General features: G+C 45.1%; 2 protein-coding genes across 5 annotated transcripts in view; one reads left to right on the forward strand and one right to left on the reverse strand.

The window, feature by feature from the left end:
* Positions 1 to 2,513, reverse strand: part of coa8 (cytochrome c oxidase assembly factor 8) — a 6,074-nt gene extending 3,561 nt beyond the window's left edge. Inside the window, exon 1 of one of the 2 annotated variants that reach the window (XM_019278002.2) lies at positions 2,247 to 2,513. In XM_019278002.2, coding sequence (XP_019133547.1) covers positions 2,247 to 2,348 — 102 coding nt within the window. In that variant the 5' untranslated portion in view covers positions 2,349 to 2,513. Of the gene's footprint in view, positions 1 to 1,942; positions 2,045 to 2,246 lie in introns of those variants that run through there. The other variant, XM_027274710.1, reaches the window with a different exon arrangement.
* bag5 (BCL2 associated athanogene 5) lies at positions 2,060 to 15,079 on the forward strand. Of its 3 annotated transcripts, none has more exons than XM_027274709.1 (3): positions 2,060 to 2,132; positions 8,160 to 9,056; positions 9,723 to 15,079. In XM_027274709.1, exons 2-3 carry the CDS (start codon positions 8,194 to 8,196, stop codon positions 10,261 to 10,263), a joined length of 1,404 nt encoding a protein of 467 aa, XP_027130510.1. In that variant the 5' UTR covers positions 2,060 to 2,132; positions 8,160 to 8,193; the 3' UTR covers positions 10,264 to 15,079. The 3 variants fall into 3 exon arrangements, with proteins under 3 accessions (XP_027130510.1, XP_010745941.1, XP_019133545.1); XM_010747639.3 differs by lacking the exon at positions 2,060 to 2,132 and adding an exon at positions 2,806 to 3,198; XM_019278000.2 differs by lacking the exon at positions 2,060 to 2,132 and adding an exon at positions 3,299 to 3,666.
* The last annotated feature ends 6,106 nt before the right edge of the window (positions 15,080 to 21,185 follow it).

Here is a 21,185-nt window from a genome sequence, read left to right on the forward strand (position 1 = left end):
ACACATGGATACGAAGACCGTATTACACAGAGCGGCATCAGAAAACGGTTACGTAAGACTGAAAGGCAGGGGCGGCAAAGCTCTCGGCGGCTAGTTTGACGCGTTTAATGCTCGGCTCGCACGGTTACGCCCCTTGGCGTTGCAGTGACGTGCGTGTCACGCGGTCAGAACGATCACCCGGCTGCACCCCCGCTCAAGCCCACATCACACTAAACCAGGCTAAGTAAAGCAGCAGTTACGATGGTCTAGGTTGGTCTGATGGCAGCCGGATACCTCAGTGTACTGGCACACGGCAGCTAGACGGGGGCGCATGTACAGCAGCCTTACGTCAGGCTCCGGCAGAGGCGGCCGTGCCGGCACATGGCCGCCCCGCGGAGACAACCAGCACCGAAGGATCCGCTCCGGCTATAACCAGTGGAAGCTTGTCAAATGAAGGCATTGCGGAAATATACCGTGAAGACTGCATGAGCATGGCGGAATAGCCGTGAGCTGCAAGGAAGCTGCGGAAAATAACCGTGAAGCTGCATGAAGCATGCGGAAAATAACCGTGAAGCGAGTTACAGATTAATATTTACTTACAGGCAGCGACAGCACGAGCAGGAAGGCCTGACAGCTGTTTACACTGAGTGTGTGTGTGTGTGTGTGTGTGTGTGTGTGTGTGTGGTGTGTGTGTGTGCCATGATACTGTCTCTTCATTTAAAATGCAAAAGGGTTCAAATTTACACCACACACTTTGACACTGGATGTTATGGGGAGATATTATTTATAAAAGTAGATAAATATTTATATCAGTCGATATTCTTCATATTATAAAGACATTTCTTTTTCCATTTATATTGTTGCATCTTTAATTATTATTATATTTTTTAGTCTTTCAGCAGCTCTTCATTATCAACAACATGAAGTTTTCCTGTAGTTTTCATATCTGTGCATATCAGACAACATATACGAAACAGATAGATATATTTGTCGGCATCTATAGGCAAATATCAGCTGATGAAGATTAAAATTAAACATCCTGTATATTTATTGTTATTGTTTGTTATTAGTGTGTTAGTGCATTTAGATTACTTCTGTTGGGTCTACGGCTCTGTGCCTTTGTAAAACTCTGTTTTTTAAAGGTGCATTAATAAGTAACGTTATTATTTTTTTATTGTATTTTGTGATTGTGAGTTGGTGTGTGGGTGTGTGTGGTGTGTTTTAAGTGTGTTCTACCTGTTTTTTGCCCTTTGGTTGTGGTTCGTGTTCTGCGTCTCTGTCCGTCTCTTAGCGTCTGTTTAGAAGTCCTCAGGTTCACTGTTGATGTAGTTTCTATAGGTTGCAGATGGCAGAAGCAAAAAAACTAAATTCTTAACCTTCATTTTAGGAATCAAAGGTTCAGTGTCACGTGATGAATAATAATAATAACTTTACTTATATAGCACTTTTAAAAAACAGAGTTTTACAAACTGCTTTACAGAGCAGTAGACCCAACAGAAGTCATCTAAATGCTACTTAACACACTAATAACAACACTTATATACACATATAATATACAGGATAGTTTAATTTTAATCTTCATCAGCTGATATTTGCCTATAGATGCCGACAAATATATCTGTATTTCTGTATATGTTGTCTGATTACTGCACTTCATAAAACACCTATTTTATTACTGCACATTATACTCTAGTACTTTTTGTAAATATGTACACTCTATTTTTCGCTGCTGTAATAAGTGAATTTCCCCGTTGTGGGATCAATAAAGTATTATCTTATCTTATCAATATGAAAACTACAGGAAAACTTCATGTTGTTGGGGTGTTTGAAATAATGACAGAGCTGCTGAAAGACTAAAAAAAAAATAATTAAAGATGCAACACATATTAACACTTTGGACAATAAAGCCTAAGATGTCTTTATATATATGAAGAATATCGACTGATAAAAATCATTATCATACCTTTGTAATATCAACATCTCCCCATAACATCCAGTGTCAAAGTGTGTGGTGTAAATTTGAAACCTTTTTGCATTTTAAATGAAGAGACAGTATCATGGCAACACACACACACACACACACACACACACACACACACACACACTCAGTGTAAACAGCTGTCAGGCCTTCCCTGCTCGTGCTGTCGCTGCCTGTAAGTCAAATATTAATCTGTAACTCAGCTTCACGGTTATTTCCCGCATGCTTCATGCAGCTTCACGGTTATTTTCCGCATGCTTCATGAAGCTTCACGGTTTACCGGACGGACCTTCGGTGCTGTGTCCCGCGGGGCGGCCTGTCCGGAGCCGCTCTGCCGGCTGCAGGCTGCTGACATGCGGCGTGTGCAGACGAGGCTCCGCGCTGCCGCCATCAGACCAACCGACACGTAACGGCGGTTTAACGGAGACCCGGTGACCGCGCAGACAGTCACGTGAACAGCATTAACGGACACTTAACGGGAGCTCGTGTCGGTGTCCTTTCTGCGAGGGTAACGGCCGTCCGGTCACGTGAGTGCCACAATAAAAAAGATGGGCTCCAAAACTTCACCGGAGTAAACCGGCGGGGCGGGTATCTCGCTATAAATACGATGTACACAGTAATATTGTATATAACGTAATTTAATAAATACAGTATAGTAGTAGAATATAACATAAAATATATAAAGTATATATGAATTGTATATTACAGTGTAATAAATAATAAATTATGTAACAAATGTAAATATTTTAATAAATAAAATAGGTGTTTTATGAATGAAGTACAGCCTCAGAGTTGTGGTAAAGTAAAAGTATAAAATATAAATATAAAAATAAATCAGATAGAAGTACTTTAATATTCAGTTTCCCCGCCTTTGCCGACGCCGCCACGTAACCACCGGCACGGCGGCAGGTGAAAATAAAGCGCACCCAATGTTGGACGACCAAAAACTTACACCGAGTTTAAAAACAGTAAAGTCCGTCTGAGATTTAAATAAAATAATAATAATAACGCGTCGGTGTGTTTTGTTCTACGTTTATTACAAGTTAACTAAACGTTTGTTATCCTCTTGTATTTATTAGTGAATGTAATGACTGATTCTTTTTAAAAACACACCCGCCTTAAACTCCGCGTTAGTTCACACTCGCGGAGCTGCAAAGTGGAGGGAGCTAATGTTTAGCTTTAACCGGAGGACGTGCGCACTTCCCCGGGTCGGTTCCGATGGCTGTACGCTGGCTATGCAGGTAAGAGCCGAGCTGTGACCGTGTGGCGGTGCTGTTCGGGGTGTTTGGACCCTGTAAAGGTGGAGTTATTACGGCCACAAGGTGTGGCGGCGGCGGCGGGAGGAGGAGGAGGGCGGGAGGAGGGAGTCAGGTGATCAGCTAGCTTAACGCGGGGACACGGCGGCGGGGACACGGAGCTCCACCGGCGGCTCGTTAGGAGGCAAAACGTCCGTTAGGACCGAGTAAAGCTCCGGTGGGTGAGTTAAGAGAGAGGGGGGGCTCGGTGATAGTGTGTGGGAGGGGCGACGGCAGCCACACCGCAGAGAGTCAGGCAGGCAGGCGGGCGGTGTTAGGTGACCGGAGCATCCTCCACCTCCACCCTCCACCCTCCGCCGATTCTGGGATCTGGCTCCACGAACCGCCCGGCGTTGGCTGATGGAAACAGACATCCGTAGAAATGTGCGCGAATGTGTTCGGAGTTTTGAAAAGGTGAGGCTCAACGACACTGTGTGTGTGTGTGTGTGTGTGTGTGTGTGTGTGTGTGTGTGTTCTGGTTCTGGTCCATCATGTGCACATCCTCCACATCCTTTTCTGTGGGTGACATAATGCGCAAAGCCGTGCATCGTTCATGCACCTCCGGCATCTCCAGGCTGCATGCACGCATCCTGCGTGCATGCAGCCTGGAGATGCCTGAGGTGCATGAACGATTTTAGGTGGAGGGTGCATGGGTGGTGTTACCTCCAGCTCTGTCAACCGTCATGACTCATGGACTGATTCCTATTCTTAGCTCCGTCAGATCATCCCATCAGGACCGGAGACAGCCCCTCTTCTTCTCTTGGATCAAATTTAAGGCGATGAGGTGGAGAGATTATGTGCGTCCCTCTTACATAAAAGTACCTGCTGATGCATAATCCTGTCTTATTCCAATGAGTGCTATCGATGCTCATCAGATCAGCTCTCCCCTGAGCCGGGCTCCTCTGCAAAAACTCAAAAGGATGGAGAGAACATCCTCGCTCTTCTCCGTCAGAGGAGAATGTATCGTAGTGATGTAGTAGTAGACGTGAACAGGTCAGAGATCCCGAGCTTGAAGTGACGAGTTAAAGGTTGGTGACATGTGTGCTGCAGTATTTTGTGTAACATCTCCGCTCTGGAGCTGTTGAAGCTTCGGAAACAGTAAATACTGTAAGTTCAGGACCAGCAACTACAACACTACAAAGACACGCAACGCGACTACAGAGATGCTGATAGAATTTATAGAGACGCAACTTTTGACAAGATGCAAAATGACTAGAAGACAACATGACTACAAAGAGACGTAAAACAGCTATAACAGATGCACAACAAACTACAAAGTGAAACTAAAGAAGTAAGAGACACTACAAAGAGATACAACAGGACTACAAAGTTACACTAAAGGAGTAAGAGACAAACAACTACAAAGAGATACAACAGGACTACAAAGAGACGTAAAACAGCTATAACAGATGCACAACAAACTACAAAGAGATACAACAGGACTACAAAGTGATGCTAAACAGTCATGAAGAGAAATGCAACAACTACAAAGAGATACAAAACTACAGAGAGACACAAAGTGATGCAAAACAACTACAAAGAGACAAATCGCCACAAAACATTTACAGCCAGATACAAAGTGATGCTAAATGACTACAGAGAGACATCAAACTACTACAAGGAGACAAATAGATGCAAAGAGATTTAAAATGACTACAAAGTGACTCAACAAGACTAATAAGTGATGCAAAGAGACGTAAAATAGCTATAACAGATGCACAACAAACTACAAAGAGATACAACAGGACTACAAAGTGACACTAAAGGAGTAAGAGACAGATGACTACAAAGAGACCAATAGATGCAAGGAGATTTAAAATTACTACAAAGAGATACAAACTGACTACTAAGTGATGCTAAACAGTTATGAAGAGAAATGCAACAACTACAAAGAGATACAAAACTACAGAGAGACACAAAGTGATGCAAAACAACTACAAAGAGACAAATTGCCACAAATCATCTACAGCCAGATACAAATTGACTACAAAGTGATGCTAAATGACTACAGAGAGACATCAAACAACTACAAAGAGACAAATAGATGATTTTAAAATGACTACAAAGTGACTCAAGAACACTACAAAGAGATACAATCCGAATACAATGTGATGCTAAACAGTTATGAAGAGAAATGCAACAACTACAAAGAGATACAAAACTACAGAGAGACACAAAGTGATGCAAAACAACTACAAAAAGAGACAAATCGCCACAAAACATGTACAGAGAGATACAAACTGACTACAAAGTGATGCTAAATGACTACAAAGAGACATCAAACAACTACAAAAAGACAAATAGATGCAGGGAGATTTAAAATGACTACAAACTGACTACAAAGAGATACAAACCGACTACAACGTGATGCTAAACAATCATAAAGAGATGCACAACAACTACGGAGAGATACAAAACTACAAAGAGACGCAGTGAGTTCAGAGTGATGCAAAATGACTACACGACAGTAAATTACAACAAAGAGACAAATGGCAACAAAACAGAGATACAAAGCGACTACAGAGAGATACTAAAGATGCAGCATGGCTACATAGTTTCATTAATTCTGCCTCTTTGTAGCCGTCGTCTCTGACACACCCGTCCTCTCTGAATGGACAGAATGACCTGCGTGCTGTGGATTATTAACCATAACGAGTTGGACAGAATTGGTTTTGGCGTTTTGGCTCGTTGTCAGCCGGTAACAGTGAAATTGTGCTGATGACATATTTCTGAGTAACGTCGAACTGGGAATACGTTTCAGCGCTCGAGGCACCTGTGACACACTTTATGAGGCGCTTTGACCGACTCTTCCTGCACATGCAGCGAGGCGCTGAAGGCGGCTTCATATTTTGGGTGTTGGTCAGCGGCGATGATTTAAAGCTCGGCGTGCAGGCCGGATCCTTTTGTTTGTGGATTAGAGAGTGATCAGCATCATGTCAGACACCGAGCCTGATAGAAGAGCACAGCAATACTCCGAGTGGTTGTCATGTGGGCGTTCGTCTTGTCGAGACAAAATGTAGGTTAACCTCGTCCATTTTCTTCATGGCTGTATTGTGTTTATATATTTTATACATTACGTGGGCGTGTTGGTCTTTAGCCGGCGTGATCTGCAGAGAAACAACCAGGCTCAACAAAACAGGTCAAGGTCAAGAGAAGACGGTTAGGTTTTGTTCTACTCACAGATCAAACAGCAGTTCATGATATCAAACAGATACTTATGTATTCTCATTAATACTGAAGACTCGTCTTTACCTCTTGTGGTTTCACGTCTGTTGCACCTGTAACCAAACATAACATCCATCCATCCATTATCTGTAGCTGTGTATCCTCATCAGGGTCACGGTGGGGCTTATGGAGCCTGTCCCAGCTGATTTAGGGCGAGAGGCGGGGTACGCCATGGACGAGTGAGCAGCTCATCACAGGACGCATAGAGACAAACAAGCATTCACACTCACACTGACACCTTCGACCAGTTTAGAGTCACCAGTTAACCTGTTGAGGTTCATGTGTAGGACTGTGGGAGGAAGCTGGAGTACCAGACAGAGCAAGGTTCAACCGAGGTTCAACCCTGACTGTGACTAACCACTGCACCACCGTGCCGCACCCGTCTGCTCAAACATATCCTGGTTAAATAAAAGCTTTCGTTACTGCGAGACACCCTGATTTACACGACTGTGGCAGGGCGTTACTTTAATCAGTGAATCAGAACGTTGGGTCGATCGGGCTGCACGTTTCAGGCTCCGGTCGAGCTTACAGCAGATATCTCAGTGTCAGAGAATTTTTAGGAGGTGACGTAGAAAAAGGCGTGACATCTTTTACTACATCACCGGCTTCAGTTAGTCCTCCAGAGCAAACCAAGCACCAACCTGTGGCTGTGAAATGATGCTCAAACATCCACCTGAGGCTGGCTCCAGAAGTGAGTCAGTCTCCATAAGTCCCCATGTCCAAATGTCCAACTTCACAGCAGAAATAAACATGTTTACAGCCTGGTACAAAAAACAGTTTTGGTCTCTGTAGCTAATTTCCCCGTTCATGACAACTGTACTGAGGGTGAATTTATATACAACTCACCTGTTCAGGTTATATTAAGGATTAAAGTTATGCAGGGTTAAGAGCGTGGACGCTTTGATTGACAGGTGGGTGTGGTTATGGATGGTTTGTTTCTTCAGCTCCACCGATGATCCACGTCTTTACTGATTTTTATACCACCCGGGAGGTGGAAGAGGCAGAGATGGCTTCAAAACAACTCTTTGCTTTTATGCAAAAGGATAAATATTGGCTGATAGATTGGTGTCAGATATTTGAACTCTTAAATCCAAGACAGATCAGACTCGGATGGACAAAAAGACTTTAATCGTGAATCCCGGCTTCAGTTTTTCAGTGACGTGACGGTTCAGATCGGCTCGAGCTGACAGCGCAGCGGCCGAGTGTCAGGACTGCTTTCACGTAAGATGGATTATTTTCATGTTCAGTGACGCTTTAGCCCGCGGCCTTTGGCTGATTTTAATGTCTCGCTGTGGTTATATTAACATGTCTAACATATTGTGTGTGTCGATGCTTTTGTTCCCTCGGGAGATGGACAAAAATCTTTTGTTCCATGACACAGAAATGCCACATCATTTGCATTTTAACAAGCATGTGAGAGCGGCGCTTCAAACATTTAAATCCCAGCGCGGAGTTGTGAATTCTTCAGGAGTTGGTGGAGATTTAAATGTCGGGCTGAGGTGACAGAGTTTGTCTTTGGCGGCCGTCCAGACGTCAGTTGGAGGTCGTTGTTTGAAAAGAAACTTTTATAGTAATCCGCCCGCTCTGGACAGAAGACAACAATGTCTAACACCTCTGTTTGTGCCTGCGCTGGATTGTTGCTCATTGTTCTGACTTTCCTTTCATGCTTCCTTCCTTTGCAGCCTCTTTGGGAAGCCCTTTGATGGCGGGAAGAGGATGGACCATGGCGGTCCACAGCAGCAGCAGCAGCATCCAATGGAGCAGCAGCAGCAGCCATATTATCCGCAGCACCCTGCCATGATGCGGCTGTACGAGGTCCAGAAGGAGGTGGCGTCCCTCGGGCCTCAGGTCTGCACCTTCAGCGGCCTGCAGAACGACCGCGACTACAAGCGGCTGGAGCGCGAGCTGACGCGGCTGCTGCTGGAGGTGGACCAGGTGGACACGGAGGGCAAACCGGAGCTGCAGGGGGCAAGAAAGAGAGCGGCGCAGGAGGTGGAGGGCCTCCTGCGCTACCTGGAGGAGAACGCCACCCATCCGTCCCGCCTGGCCATCGAAGAGCTGAGCAATGAGGCGCGGCGGCTGGTGGATGAACGCGTGGTGTTGCCCCAGCGTGCCGGCGGCGTGGCCGAAATAAGCGACGAGCTGGTGGATGCTCTGCAGGAGCTCGTGCTGAGGCTCACCCAAGTCAAGACCGAGGGGAGGGTGCCGCTCCGCAAGGCGCGCTACCGGGCGCTGACACGCCTGTGCGCCGTCCAGGACGTGCTGGAGGGCCGCACCCAGCAGCAGACGCTCTCCCTGCCGCTGTCGGGAGACACCCACGAGGCCGTGCACCGCATCAACCAGGTGATGGTGAAGGTGAGCGTGGCACGCAGTCAGCTGGTGGCTCTGCTGATGGGGCTGAGCGGGAGGGACAGCTGCGCCCACCTGTCACGGATCCTCACGGAGATGCAGGTGGAGCTGGACGCTCTGGATGTTTCCGGGAACGCGGCAATCAGAAATTACCGGAAACAGGTCGTGGAGGAGATCAACGGGCTGCTGAAACATCTGGACCTGGAGGGGGAAGGAGACGACACGCGCAGGTACACACAGCTGATCAATTATCTTATCAATTAAAGTCCAAAGATTTGGTTTAATTTAAAGTAATAAAAGACGTTTAATCAGTAATCTAACTGTTGTGGCTGCGTCCTCATATTCGCTTTAAATTGGAGGATTAAACACGTTCTGTTCTTCAGAGGTGTCACAGTGCACACGAGCTGATTACTGCACATCACAGACGGCGAATCAGAGCAGCGTCTGTGTTGTTGTTGTTGAGTTTGCACCGTCAGGAGTGATCAAGACTCACTGATGACAATAACACACCGACTGAACGCTTCATTACGTTGCTGCCTTTAGTTAGAGTTTCGTCTGAGGCTGAAAATAAACACGTTAATGAAAAAAGAATGAGCCAGAACGACAAATATTCTAAATAAAACATGTATTACTGTCGATCTTCAGTGTTTTTCAGGCTCAGTACCTCGTCAGTGGAGATGCAGCGGAAACCCCGGCTATGAATATTGTGTAGACTCGTGTTGCATATTGAACTGGGCCAATTATAACGTGTAGGGCAGATAAGACAGATTTTAATGATTCACAGTGTGGAAATTCACTCGTCACAGCAGCTCCTGCACACAAGGTGGATCAGAAATGACCCATAAACCATAAATCTATATAAAAACTCAGCAGTGACTCACTGTTTGTTTCTTCAGGTACGACTTGGCGCAGAACAATTCCATCCGTGAGATCGAGGCGGTGCGAGCTCACGTGTCTCACCTGCGAGAGGGCGTCCTGAGGCACTGCGTGATGGGAGATCTGAGCTTCAGGCCCAAAGCCGAGCTGCAGAGCCTCCTCACCCACCTGGACCAGGTGGACACCGCCAAGAACCCGTGCATCAGAGAGGCTCGCCGCCGCGCCGTGGTGGAGGTCCAAGCCATCATCACTTTCCTGGACCTCCGTGAGGCCCTGGCTCGCCGTCAACCGGGCCCCGCCGAGCATCCGTCGCACCGGGCCGTGTGGCTGGTCCTGGGGAGCCTGTCGGACCTCCAGGCTCAGGTGCTGGGCTTCGATGGGAAGCGGGCTGACAAGAGCTACATGATGCTGGAGGAGCTGCTGACCAAACAGCTGCTGACGCTGGACGCCGTGGACCCGCAGGGCGACGAGACGACCAAGATGGCACGGAAGCAGGCGGTGAAGTTCGCCCAGAACATTCTCAACTATCTGGACATGAAGACGGACGAGTGGGAGTACTGATCACGGATAAAAACACACGGATCACGGTGTGTGTGTGTGTGTGTGTGTGTATGTGTGTGTGTGTGTGTGTGTGGTCGCCGTGTCGTGAGGCGGGGACACCGGATGGGACGTCGCTGCAGGAACGAAAGGAGCTGATAATGTGTGTAAATAAAAAAAACAAAAAAATAACTTACGTTATCATTCCACGGACTGTAAATATGGACTCAAATCCCCAGAATGCACTGCAGCAGCGCTTTTCTTTTGTCTCTTTGTGGTAGATGTGGCCGACCCTGCTGAGAAGTCAACACACAGGAACTCCTTTTGTGAAACAAACTTTGAACTTTTATTTTTTAAGTTAACTCTCCCGTACGGACGTGACTGTGTGTGTGTGTGTGTGTGTGTGTGTGTGTGTGTGTGTGTGTGTGTGTGTGAGTGTGTGTGTGTGTGTGTGTGTGCGTGAGCGCCTGTTGTCGTCATATTTGGTGCGTGGTCGTCGAAGCCTGCTGCCAAAGCACTAAACAATGTTACAGTGGTCGTCTCCTCCAGAGTGTGATGGATCGCTTCGTGCTGGCCTGATTCATGAGGTTGTAAATGAAGACAGCCAGATGCATGCGTTAAATACAGCGACCCGATTAAAGGAGAGTCCAAACACCGCTGCTGCTGCTGATGCTGCTGCCGGGTGAGACGAGGAGTCGGGTCCAGGTTGTGGTACCTGTTGTTGCTCGGTCACATGGAGCGTTTTCTTTGATTCGTCTGTCTGAAACACGCGAGGTCGAAGCTGAAGTCAGGCAATCTGTGTTTAAACAGAGATGTAATTAGAGAGACAGGACAGTGGGAGTTTGCATTATTGATGTAAGGTCGTCCTCCACTCACTGTGTGACCCCCATCAGCGTCCGGTCCGTGTCTGCAGTTCACACCAATGTGGCAAACTCCCCTAATCGCTGCGTTCCACAGCTGTCACGGGCAACCGGTCCAAAAAAACAAGAAAACAAAAAGAAAGATATAAAAGCGTGAGTGAAGTTTAACGGAGAGACGGATGCTCCTTCCCCCTCGCTGCTTGTGTCCCTGTTAGTCTGTGATATGCTTCAAATGTTTGTTGTGACTCTGTACGAGTGGCTCGGCTATAAATGGATCGGTTTGAATTCAGGAGGTAGAGGAGGAGAAATTTTTTGCTGTTGCTGCTGCTGCTTCAGTTTTTTTTTTTGTTTCTACCTACCACTGAGCGACTGTGATGCTCCCCGGGAGGCGGGGGGGGAGACGCAGAGGAAGGGGAGGCTGATGTCCACCGGATTGAAGCTCGCGGGGACAAACAGTCGGGTCCTGCGCGGTAGAGAGTACTGACGGTGATCGCAGTCGACAGAGCCTTCTAGAAACTTCTCGAAGCTGCTGCTGCTGCTCGAGACGGTCGGAGGGAGGGACTGGAAGAGAAGTCCAAATCTCTGTGCCTTTATTTTCACCCTTCCCCCTCTTTGTTTTTGGACCTGGTTTGTGTGAAAGCAGCTGCTCGTTTTGATATTTTTAACCTTAAAGCACTGAATGTGTTTTCGAGAGAGCACCTTGGCCGTTATCGCCGCGAGAAATTTGCACTATCTGTCCGAAAAATTGAGGCGTTTTCTTTCCAAATCAGTATTTGTTCCCAGATAAAGACTAAAAGAAGGTGGTGGTGGTGTTCTGGTCAGTAGATTCGTGGTCACACACTCGCTGACTCCGTGCAGCCGGCACATGAAGTGAGTCACACTTTGCTTTCACACTGCGAACAGCTTCACTGATGGAAACTCAGCTGACAAACCCGAATAACTAGATGATTGAAATACTTCACGACGTCCTGCTTAAAACATAAACTTCAAACCCTGTCGGTTAAATCAATCACACCTCGTTCAGGAGCTTTCAGTCACATCACATGATCTTCAGTTGTTTCTGAGAGCAGCGTCGCTCGCAGTCGTAGAGAATTACCACCTGACTTTGCATTTTAGCGCCTTTCAGCTCGTTGTTTTGGTTTCCCAGCAACTCTACAGCTCACTCTGCTCTGATGAATCCACCGACTCACATTTAGAGACTCACATCTGGTGAACACGGTTGAGCATTTAGGAGTTGGTGGAGACCAAAAACGGAGCTGAAAGGAGAATAAATGTAAATATAGAACTTCAGGTGGACGTAAACACGACTATAAATGAAGCTGCTGGATGTTCAAACATGTTTCTCTGTCAGCTTTGTAACATGATGTCAGTGTTGCATGTGAATCAGTTAATCAAACTGAAATTAAACTTTTCTAAAGTGTAGTTTCATCTTTTATTGGATCCCAGTTAAATTCTTCTCCTCGTCAGCAGTTCTGTTAAATTAAATGGACCTGGCAGTCACGTAGTTTTGTCAGATCTGTTCACAAGGTCAAAATAAACTTTTAAATCAAGCGATGCAACCACAGAGAGCTCCGTACGTAACAGCGACTTAATTTGTTTGGCTCCGGTCTCGTTTCTCTTTCGGTTCGTTTGCCAACATGCTCATAAATTAAAAATCCCTCAGCGGGGTAGAGAGAGAGAGGAGCAGCAGCTTTCGGATCTGACAGCTGACCATCACCAAAAAGTTTCAGCCGAGGCCGACGACGTTTTTTTCATCAGCTGAGTTTGAGTCGCAGTGTGAACGCAGACGCACAGGGTCGAAATGTGTCGAGTCGCTCGTGTAATCAAAGCAACAAAGCTGTGGCTGAACCTTTGCTGCTCATCACGTATCCCCGTGAACTCCCACAGAAGCCCTTTATGCGTGCACGAAGCTGCTGCTGGAAGCGTTTCCTGGCATGTGGCCTGCAGCTCGGCCTCCTGGGCATGGAGCTGACTCATGCGGGAGAAGATTAGATTAAACGCCGGTCATTAAACATCGCCAGGCTGCCTGGCTGGCTGCTGTTTGCAACAGATGCTTTCTCACAGCGAACCTTACGCTCTCTCAGACCAAACCAACCCGAACACACCTTAAGTTCACACACTCTTTTGTATGCAGTAATGTATAAAGATGTACATTCAGTCCTCACCTGTCACTGCATTTCTGTGCATTTATTTAAAGAGTTTTACACTGTATGAAGAAATCTTGTCATCACAGAGACTTTTCTGTTTGTTAGTGGAGCCTCAGCGAGTGGGCGTTCTGGCAACCGTACAAATTTATACTCTGTGGTTCATAAGTACAAACTTCAGACGTTTTGCGGATGGCGCCGAGGTGAAGCACCATTTTTCTAAATGTTTTTCTTTGAGTCTACGCCAGCGAGATGGAGCAGGTAACCCTTCGGAAATCCCCAAATATCACCGCCGTCCTCTTCTTCTGTGCTGTATATACGTGGACGCGGTTTCCAAGTAGATTTACAAACTGAGTCGGAGTCGATTAACAGTGTTTTGATGCATTTGTGTTTACACAAGAAGAAGAAGAAGAAGATTTTATAGGTATAAAATACATATTTCTGCGTTTGCTAGTATTTCCCTGCATGAGTGTGAAAGTTTGTCAAAATGACCAATTTGTACTGAAGTCGTGGAGAAACATTTAAAGGCGTCATCGTCGTGTCATTGTCAGGAAATCTTACCAACAGACTAAAAACCAACAAATATTTAGTTTCCACAAACGTCTGGAGTACACAGAGCGTCTGTTAGGGACTACTTTCAGCGGTGGATTAATCCAGGATGGTGTTTGTTAATTTGATAAATATAATTGTTGGTTTGGTCTTTTAATGGGATTTGTTGACAAGAAGAAGAAGAACAAAAAAACTTTAAATATTACAAGATTTATCCTTTAAAGCTGAGATCAACCTGAGTCTCCAACAAAGCTTCAGAGAGTCTCTTACACAAATCTGGACCTTTCTTTAAAGCAGCATTATGTAAAGCCGGCTGACTCGTCCAACACGCTAACACTCCCCCCGGTGCTCTGAGTCTGGGCAGCATGGCTAACAAACTGAGCTAACGTGAGCTGACAGCGGCTACCAAAAGTGAAGAGTTTAAAGGATTCAGGCTGTCTTTACAGGATGATGCATTTACATCGAAGGTTTCAAGATTTCTTTGCTCCTGTACTGGACTGAATGTAATCACTGAGGAATGTCTCGTCTTTGTATTTTCACAAGAACCAAAGTTACTTTCAGTCGGGAGAGATTTGAATTGAAACTGAAACGATGAACCAGAAGGAGAAGGGTCGTACAAAACTGATTATTGAACTATTAATATGATACAAAAATGTCGTTAAGTTTCAGTTTTAAGGTCAGCGGCCGGTTGCACCAGCAGTCAACAGTAACACACTTAAACTTTCAAACTTATTTCTAAGGATAATTATGAAAGCACGAGGAGCTCTGCTCCGTTTGTGGACATGTTTCATTCATCGACTCGGCAGGACACGAATAAATGTCAAATTATCAACAATACACAATGACACATAGTTGGTGCAACGTGCCGCTCGATCCAGCAGCTGATTGTACAACTGAAGTTGAACAAATGTTGAAGTAAAAATGACAAAGAAACTAGACATGTACGAAGAGATCTTCCTTATCGAGCTTTAGCAGAAAGTTCTTTTATTTAAACTTCTTTCGAACGTTCCTCGCTCTCCGTCTGTGACGACAGCTTCGCCTTTCTTTCTGCAAATAACAGGAATGTGTTCTGTGACTGAAAAGGCATCTTTCCAAATACGTTTCTCTTAAGTCGCCTTTAACTGCATTTGATTGTGACAGGCTTTTTTTTTTTCTTTCTTTTGTTGTTGCTGTTTGTCGCGCTTGTACAAAAAGCACACTGGAAAAAAACAAGCTGTGTGAATGCTCCATGGATGGTTGTGTTCTGAATTTGTATTCCCACTGCAAAATAAAGACGGCGTGTCTTGATCGGTGTTGTGTTCATGTGTTTTTTTTCTGGAGAGGACCTGAGCACTTTCTTTAACGGTGATCGCAACTGTCGAAGCGCTCAGGGTTATTTTAAGGAAACATACAGTATCCCCTGAGAGACGCTGGATAAAAGACATTTCATGCACCGACTCGCTCCCCGCTGTGGATGGGCATTAAAATTTAAGCTGACGCTTCCATCCGGAGCAGGTGAGCGAGTTCAGTGTCTCTCACACAAGGACACTGTGACAGGATACACGTTTGCTGCAGCAGTCCAACCTGTGATCTGACTGTCACAGAAAACACTTTGTTTTCTGCCAAAGTGTGTGTGTGTGTGACACTGAGATTTCAGTCAGTTCGACCATGAAGCATCACCTAAAGGTTCTCAGAAAACATCTGAAGGAGGCCCCACGTCTCTGGAGGTGTCCGGTTTGAGTGTTTTTTATGCAGATGATGTGATTCTTTGTTTCATCAGCACACTGGAGTGGTTTGCAGCCCTGCAGCCAGGTTGAGAGTCGACGTCTCATGAGGACTGAGGCCGTGGTTCTCTGCTGTGAGACGGTGGATTGATTGCTTCCTCAAGCGAGAGAGTTTTTCTCATCTTGTCCAAGAGTGACGCTAAAATGGAGCACGAGATGTCGAGCTGCAGTGATGCAAACGTTGTGCTGGACTGTTGTGGAGATGGAGCTGAGCTGGAAGTCAAAGCTCCAGATTCATCCATAGATTTACGTTGCAACCCTCGATTTGAACTTCAGGTAGTCACTGAAGGAATGAAGTCACGGGTACAAGCAGCTGAAGTAAGTTTCCTCCGTCAGGTTCAGCTTTAGAGATGCTGAGGAGCAGAGCAGCTGCTTCACGCTGAGGTGGTTCAGGTATCTGATTAGGATTCCCTCCTGGGATCCTTTGGAGGTTTTTCCAGGCAACTGAGCAGTGATATCAGTTTATTTTTAAAAAATGCTCTTCAGGACACACTTACTGAGCAGTAAGGAGACAATAAAACACCTCAGAAGAAAAAGAAAAGATGATTTTGATCTTTGGGATCACATCCTCATCCATGTAGCTCACTTGGCAACTTCAGTTTCCATAGAAACTGGATTTATTTGCTCTTGAATGAGACTTCAGTGACGGCGTTTTGTTCAGTGTTGCGGTGAGACGGGAGTGTTAAGATGGATTTATATGAAACAGTTTCACTTGAAATGTCACGTTGTAAACTAAAATAACTGATTCAAAGTATTTAACACTGAGGCCACAGTTGAAGGACACGAACCACGAAGTGTCCTGAGCCCAGCGACTGTATCAGCCCCTCATCTGTCACTACATACATCAAATACTCCGACGACACTGCCATGCATGAACTCAAGTCCAAGAGTTAGCTCTGCTGCAGAGGAGAGGTTCATTTATTAGCAGACACGTCAACATCAAGTGTTCAGAGGAGACTGTGTGAATCACACCTGCAAAGAAACCACGACTGAGGGAGACCGACAAGAAGAACAGAGCTGCAAGCGATGGACATCAGACCAGTGGAAATGATGGAGTCAGTCCAAATCTGAGATTTCTGGTTCAAAGGCGAGTGGATGGTATCTGCATGTGTGGTTCCCACCAACAAGCCACCCTGAGCACAGCGATGATGACGTTTGAGAGCGATGATGGCTTAAACGTCTGAGCCTGAGCTGTGAGGTCGATCTGGTCCAGCTGTCTCCCAGCTGATGATGATCTGACGATGGGACGCAGCCCAGAGTTCTGTGGGTTTTTCCCAGTGATGAGTACACCAGGGAGAAAACAAGACCGGGACGAGACCACAGTCACGTTTTCCAGTCTTTGACCAGCAGCCCGCCTCCGCAGAGACAGTCTCCATGTGTGGGATGATGAGGCGACCTTTCACACTGCGAGCAGCCAACTCTTGAGTCCGCCCTCCATCACCAGCACGCTGAGTTACCCCGAGGTCAAGTGCATTTACATTTTGTACATTTAGCTGCTCGGTGGCTGAGATTCAGTGAAACGGCAGAACAAATTCCCAGAAAGACGATTTTTTATTTCTGTGGAGTTTCTGCCAGATGCCACGTTTGTCTCTGTGTCTTTGATGGAGTGTCAAAGTGTTTACTGGAGGAATGCATAGAAAGACAGACTGACAGGGCTGAAACTGATGGATGAGGCTTGTAAAACATTTCATAACTGCCAAACATCTTTTTCTTTACTTTCTAATATTCAGCTTATTGTTTTTCTCAAAGGTCAGACTCATTTATCTCCCCATGTGTTGGGTTGTACGTGACCTCCTCGTTTTAATGTCAGCCTGAAACGTCGTCACCTTCACGCCTCGCACATATCTGTGATTAGTTATGAGCTAAAATGTGACGTTAACTTAGTAAGTAGAGGTCACATGAATGGTTCAAAAACTCTGCAGTCATTTTACTTCTTTAATTCTGCCTGAATCTCTTCAGAAATCATGATGAATATTAATAATAAAAAACATACAACCTGTTATTTGTTCTGATCCAGCTGCTGATGTTTTCTGTGAAGGTTATTTCAGGCCGAGCAGCTTGTCTGTGTTCGAGGGCGTTATGCGTCTTCTCCAGAGCGAACCTGTAATTTTCTTGTATCGACGCTGCAACAAAAGGAGATAATGAAGAAGATTATTTTGGTCCCGAGAGCAGCAGCAGCAGCTCGTAACCTGTGGGAGGGTTACTGGAGACGTTCGACTGTTTGGGCTTGTAAAAGTACGAGGAAGTATTCAGTATTCATCCTTTAAGTACTAATACCACACTGTGAAAATACTCTGTTACACATTTGAAGTGTTACTTCAGAATAGTCAGGGAATATAGAATTAGATTATGCATTAATTTTACTGCTGTACGTGGTTGAAGTTGAGCTGATTTTGACTGTATCTAATAATTATGCTCAGCATGGATCAATCAGCTCAAAGTGACACTTTGAAAATATTTGTTCTGTCCAACAAACCTCAACGTTAATACGATTAATACAAATATTCAAAGGAAAGCAGCAAATCGTCACATAAGATGATTCATGCATTCATAACTGGCCGACTAGACGTCTGTAACTCACTGCTCTTGGCATCATCATCATCATCATCATCATCATCATCGCACCTTTCCTGGCTCGTCTACAGCGGCTGCAAAGTGGATTTTTAAGATTACTGATTACTTTAAAGCTCTGGGAGGCGTTCCAAATGAGTGAGCTGCCTGAGGAGATCAGGGCTGCACAATCTGCGTCAACGCTCAGAAAAACATACTTTTTTATTTTTATGCTTTATGTTGCACTTCATCTCAAATTTTTAAAAATTGATTTATTGCTTTTAAACTGTTGCTGTTGTTGTTTTGTGGTTTGTTTGATTGTGTTTTAGCACTTTGTAACTGTGTTTTAATAAATAAAGTTAATTAAGATTATTATTATTAAGATAAACTGATATTATATATATATATGCTGCCTTTGGGTCAAATTCTGCAGAATTCTAATGTCGACTATCATAGTTATGCAGATGACACACAGATATATCTTGAGCTGTCCCCAGATGACTGCAGTCCTATAGAGTCATTGTGTAACTGTCTAGAGCAAGTCAAAAATTGGATGAACCAAAATTTTCTTCAGTTAAATCAAGAAAAAACTGAGGTCATTGTTTTTGGCAATAAAGAGAAGAGGGTTGCTGTCAGTAAACACCTTGAGTTACTGTCTCTAGAAACTAAAGACCAAGTTCGAAACCTTGGCGTGTTGATAGACTCAGATCTGACCTTCAACAGCCACATAAAATCAGTCACCAAAACAGCCTTCTACCAACTTAAGAACATATCCAGAGTTAAGGGCTTTATGTCCCAAACAGATCAGGAGAAGCTGATCCATGCTTTCATCTCCAGTACACTTGACTACTGTAATGGTCTTTTGACTGGACTCCCCCAAAAAAGTATCAAACAGCTGCAGCTCATTCAGAACGCAGCAGCTCGAGTGCTATTTTAATGATTTTAAATGACATTCTAATGTTTTTAATTAAATTTTCTTCTTTTTATTTTTTTATTTCTATTGCTATTGCTTGTCTTAATGTCAAATGTCTTTCCTTGCCTCTGTAAAGCACTATGAATTGCCTTGTGTACGAATTGTGCTTTGCCTTGCCTTACTATTCTAATAATAAATAACATTCTAATGTTGTAGTGGAGTAGAAGTAGTGACTTGAGTAAATGTACTGTGTACAAGAAGCAATAAGTAAAGTCAGACTTACTGAACTTTCCCGTCCAGCTGTACTGTGATGTTCTGTGCCTGACCTCTGACCTTTGACCTCTGACCTTCCTGTTGTGACAGAGGAGAGAAATGTCTCATTACAGATCAACATGGGACGTTTGTTTCGAGCCAGCAGAGGGCGCCTCACGCTCAGCTCTGCAAGCAGCAGGAGGTGGAGGCATGAGGATGGATGTGCTCTGGGCGAGGCTGCACACACACACACACACACACACACACACACACACACACACACACACACACACACACACACACACACACTCTGTGGTGATTGCATAAGCTTCAACATGAAGGTGATAAACATTTCACCGGATCTCCACAGCAACCTCAACACACATCATGTCACGTAACACCATCTGTGATCTGCGAGAGCTTTAATGAACATTTCAGGGTCCAAACGACGGCATGTGACGTGAAGGCTGCAGTGATTTATGGGAGATAAACATGATGAAGTGTCCGTACTGTGGAGGAAATGTGATGCAGGGTCCTCGAGGGCAGTGACCTTCAACCTTTTAGACCAGGATCCTGATCACTTTACCTTATTATGCTCTGAAGATAATACATGACAAACTCAAACCAGGTTTTAAATGAGGAACAGATGAAACGTACAAATTAAACCAAATGTGAATAAATCTGTAAATGCACGTGACATGATATTTATATCTCCTCCTGATTAGCTGCACGTCCTCAGTGTATGAATGTGTGAGTGAATGAGTGAATGTGATGTGTGACCATATGATTACAGTCCACTTAGTGTTAAATACCAACACGTCCACATGAACCGAACAGACACATTCAAAGTGTGTTTTGGTGATTCAGAGTTTAAACCTGCAATAATCTGACTGGAAACAATCTGATCTATTTAATATTGATCAGGAGCTCATTGGTAAGAGGCTTATGTTGCACTAATAATCATACATTATCCATTCAGACAGCTACTTACCAAGAACATGACGAGATGCTCTGGAGTCACAGAATATAACAAACAGGGCACACCTGTGCTGTGTCATGCAAGTGCACATGGGAAATGTAGTTAATCATAGATTCAAAAAGAGTCAGGCAGCTACACAGGGACAAACATACAGACATAAAGGGAGGGCAGCATGTTCCTGTGATCGGGGTTATGTCATGAGGAACATCCAGAATGGACCGACACCAAGAAAAGGATTGAAAAAAATCCTGAGTGTGTGAATGTGGCGCAGAGGCTGAAGATGAATACAAAATAACTATTAATAAACCGAGTGTGCGCCTGCTTCTTCTGTGCAGAAATAGTCACAGAAGAATTACTTAGAACGGGGAGGGAGGCAGAAAGCGCCTGCAGGGAGATGCAGGGAGGACAGAGCAGTCAGATGTGTGGTGTGGTTATGTCATGCAGTATGCAGCAGGGTCCCCGGTGCTGTCAGCTGAGAGAGGAGAGGAGGTTATATAACACTGGCAGAGCGAGCGTAAGCTGCTGTGACTGCAGGGCTGAGGGGGTTAAAATAAAATGCTTCATAACATGTTTGACCTGTGTAGCAGATCCAAGCAGAACCAGCAGAACCAGCTGATGTGGAGTGATGGGCTCAGGAGGTACCAGCCCATCCTTCATGCTGTGGTCCCAGTCAAGTCCGTCTGACTGAGCTGCTGTTCTGACCTAACATCAGGTTTGTCCAACACTAAAATTTGGTTTATGATCAACGTGTCGTATGCATTACACACTATGTTAAGTTGGTGTTGAACATCAGACATGTTTAAAGCAGCTTAACATCGACAGTAAACGAACCACTGACAGTATAAAGTCAGTTACAACATAACATCATCATCTGCACTCCCTCCTTCATCGACGAGCAGGAATCAGTTTCATCTGCTCGGTCTGATACAAACATTG

The sequence above is a fragment of the Larimichthys crocea genome, chromosome XXIV (genome assembly GCF_000972845.2).
Source record: "Larimichthys crocea isolate SSNF chromosome XXIV, L_crocea_2.0, whole genome shotgun sequence".
NCBI classification, from domain to species: domain Eukaryota; kingdom Metazoa; phylum Chordata; class Actinopteri; family Sciaenidae; genus Larimichthys; species Larimichthys crocea.

Bases quoted from the DNA above. Each gene is read 5' to 3' on its own strand.
- bag5 (XM_019278000.2), top strand. From the start codon at position 3,635: ATGTGCGCGAATGTGTTCGGAGTTTTGAAAAG. The intron at 3,667-8,159 runs GTGAGGCTCAAC...CTTCCTTTGCAG, and splicing joins GTGTTCGGAGTTTTGAAAAG to CCTCTTTGGGAAGCCCTTTG. The intron at 9,057-9,722 runs GTACACACAGCT...TTGTTTCTTCAG, and splicing joins GAAGGAGACGACACGCGCAG to GTACGACTTGGCGCAGAACA.